This window comes from Leptopilina boulardi, unplaced genomic scaffold (genome assembly GCF_019393585.1).
Source record: "Leptopilina boulardi isolate dan_hultmark-lab unplaced genomic scaffold, ZJU_Lbou_2.1 LbouV2_371, whole genome shotgun sequence".
Classification (NCBI taxonomy): Eukaryota; Metazoa; Arthropoda; class Insecta; order Hymenoptera; family Figitidae; genus Leptopilina; species Leptopilina boulardi.
The window spans coordinates 314,808-317,831 of NW_026137942.1; the positions used below are offsets into that span (position 1 = coordinate 314,808).

The 3,024-nt window shown below is 50.0% G+C and overlaps 1 protein-coding gene across 1 annotated transcript; it reads left to right on the forward strand.

The window, feature by feature from the left end:
* Positions 1–1,046: 1,046 nt before the first annotated feature.
* LOC127287523 (uncharacterized) lies at positions 1,047–2,360 on the forward strand. Its single transcript, XM_051314515.1, has one exon. It carries the CDS (start codon positions 1,047–1,049, stop codon positions 2,358–2,360), a length of 1,314 nt encoding a protein of 437 aa, XP_051170472.1.
* The last annotated feature ends 664 nt before the right edge of the window (positions 2,361–3,024 follow it).

Below are 3,024 nucleotides of genomic sequence, written 5' to 3' on the forward strand. Positions count from 1 at the left end.
AGTGAAGCTAGAAAGCGACATCGGGAGGGCGGAAGCCCGGATGCAAGGCAGCAGACTTCGACGCCTAGAGAGAAGAGGGTCAAGAGCAGCGATGCTCCTGACAAAACCCTTATCTCTCAGGTGCAAGAAAGTGTTGTTTCGCGTGCTGAAGTGGCCGATAGGGTAGGCGTGAAAAAAGACGGCGATGGCTTTGTTCTTGCCGTTAATAAAAAGAAGAGGGCTCGGAAAAAGAAGGCCCAAAAAAGAGCAGAGGCCCCGAAGCGCTCTTCAAGGCCCAGGAACACGGAGGCAGTCAGGATTTCGGCGAGAGATAAAGATTCTTACGCCGAAATCCTGAAAGTCATGAAAACCTCGGTTAAACCGGAAGAAATCGGTACCGAGGTTTTAAAAGTAAGAAGGACCCTCAACAACGAAGTCCTCGTTGTGGTCAAGAAAGGAGGAGAGACCTCAAAGTTCGCCCGGGCACTTACCTCGGCTCTGTCTGACAAAGCCGAGGTTAGGGCCCTGGTAAATAAAAAGACCATCGAGATCAGAGATCTCGATGAAACCACCACCGAGGATGATGTGGTTTCGGCCTTGAGGGGCAAGTTGGGAAAGTCCGACCTGGACATTGAGTGTCGACTTTTGCCACGCTTTGGTGGAGTAATGGCAGCATTAATCCGTCTTCCTGACGCGGATTGATATACCTTGCTTAAGTTGGGCAAAATCCACATTGGATGGATTAATGCCCCAATTAGGGAGCATGTAGAAGTGGCTAGGTGCCAAAAGTGCATGGTTTATGGACACGTGACCCGATCCTGCAAAGGCCCCGACAGAACTAAAAACTGTCGGAGATGCGGCGGAGAGGGTCACTTCGCTAAAAAGTGCGAAGTTAAGAAACCGAAGTGCTTAACATGCTCAGACTTAGGCAAGGTAGACACAGATCATGTTGCCGGAAAAACATCGCGTCCCGTTTACAAGGAAGAGCTGCAGAAGCTTAAAAGGGCAAACCCTTAAAGTTTCTGCAGGTCAATTTGCATACCTGTAGGGACGCACAGTCCCTTCTAATGCAGACAGCAAGGGAACAGGGAGTGGATGTTCTGTTCTGCAGTGAGCAGCATAGAAAGAACGATCTCGCTCCTTGGTACCAGGATAGGTCTGGCAGGGCAGCTGTGCAGGTGTGCAATCCTGCATTAAGGATTGACAGGTTCCTGGAGACGAACAGTGGATTTGTTTGGGTTGAGGTGGCGGAAATACGAATGTATAGCTGCTATTTCTCTCCGAACGATCCACTGTCGGACTTCGAAGCAGACATTGATAACCTAGAATCGAGCCTTAGGGAATCCAGGCTGGATGTCCTCGTCACAGGAGACTTTAATGCAAAGTCTCCAGAGTGGGGAGAGACTAGGCTCGATAAAAGAGGTATAATGATTGCAGAAATGGTCTCCAGGAACAATTTAATAGTTGTCAATCAAGGAAAGTCGTGGACTTTCAGAAGAGACACGATCGGATCAATCATAGATTTGACGATCGCATCGTCTCATTTGATTAGCCGCATAAGCGACTGGCGGGTCTCTGAGGAATACACCGCAAGTGATCACCAGTACATCGAGTTCTCAGTCTCAGTGGGAGACACACGAGGAGGCAGAAGACAGGAAGCTCCTAGTCGAAAAAGCCCCTCGTGGAACACTAAGAGACTCGACAAGGAGAAGTTCGGCCAGTCCCTTCTAGAAGCCCGCTTAATTCAAGAGTTGGGCTGGGTAAGGAGGCCGAACAGTCTTGATGGGGAAGTGCGGGCGGTGAGAAATATAATCGTCACCGCCTGCGATGCGTCAATGCCGCGTCGCAACGGCACATTCCCCAAGAAGAGATCCTTGCACTGGTGGTCAGAAAGGTTGGCCTCCTTGCGAAAGGCATGTTTCAGAGCAAGAAGGACATATACCCGATCTAAGGGAGATCCCTTGCTCAAGGAAGCATACAAGGAGGCCAAAAAGAACCTCAGCAAAGAGATCCGCGCGTCGCGACGCCGTAGCTGGAAGGACCTAATCGAGGACGTCGAGAAGGACCCATGGGGTCTGGCTTTTAAAATCGTTACTAAGAAATTAGTAACGAGGCAAAAGACCCCCGGCCTGGACAATCCCGATTGGGTCAGAAAGGTAATAAAAGCCCTGTTTCCTCCTGCAGAGCCGTGGCTTAGGAAGGACTGGAGTTCTTGCGTAGTCACAGAGGAAGAACTCTTTACTCTTGAAGAATTGGAATCAGCAGGTAGAAGATTGAAGACAGGCAAGGCGCCTGGAATCGATGGGATAAGCAACAAGATCCTAAAAGAGGTGATTGTTGCTTCCCCCAGATTTTGCTGGACATCTTCAATCGCTGCCTAGAGAGAGGAGAGGTCTTTCCAGACTGGAAGAGGCAAAGGCTGGTCCTCCTAAGAAAGGGAGACAAACCTCTAGATAAGGTCACATCCTACAGGCCTATATGCCTGTTGGATACGATGGGCAAACTTCTAGAGGACATGGTTCTGCAGAGAATGCAATCTCACTTGACCGGAGAGAATAGTCTATCCAATAACCAATTTGGATTCCGCAAAGGTCGGTCCACAGTTGATGCCATAAAGGCAGTTGTGGACCTCGCCAGAGAAGGGAAAAACAAATTGGGCCCAGATAAAAAGAAGAGCTTCTGCGCGTTGGTAGCAATCGACATACGGAACGCGTTCAATTCCGCGAGATGGGAAGATCTCATCGAGTCGATGATACAGAAGGGTATACCGCCCTACCTGTTGCGGATAATGGATAATTATCTAAGCGACAGGTGGGTTATTTACGAGGGAGACACCTGCATTCTCAAGGAAGAGATGCAGCGTGGGGCCCCTCAAGGCTCGAGGGTAGGACCATTTTTATGGAATGTATCTTACGATGACTTCCTGAGAATGGACCTACCCGAAGGTGCGGTGATCGTCGGCTTTGCGGACGACGCGTTGATCGTGTGCGCTGCCGACTCGGCGGAAGCTCTGGGGACATTGGTGAACGAATGTCTGCGGCTAGC

Excerpts from the sequence above, each read along its gene's own strand:
- LOC127287523 (XM_051314515.1), top strand. The coding sequence starts at position 1,047 with ATGCAGACAGCAAGGGAACAGGGAGTGGATGTTCTGTTCTGCAGTGAG.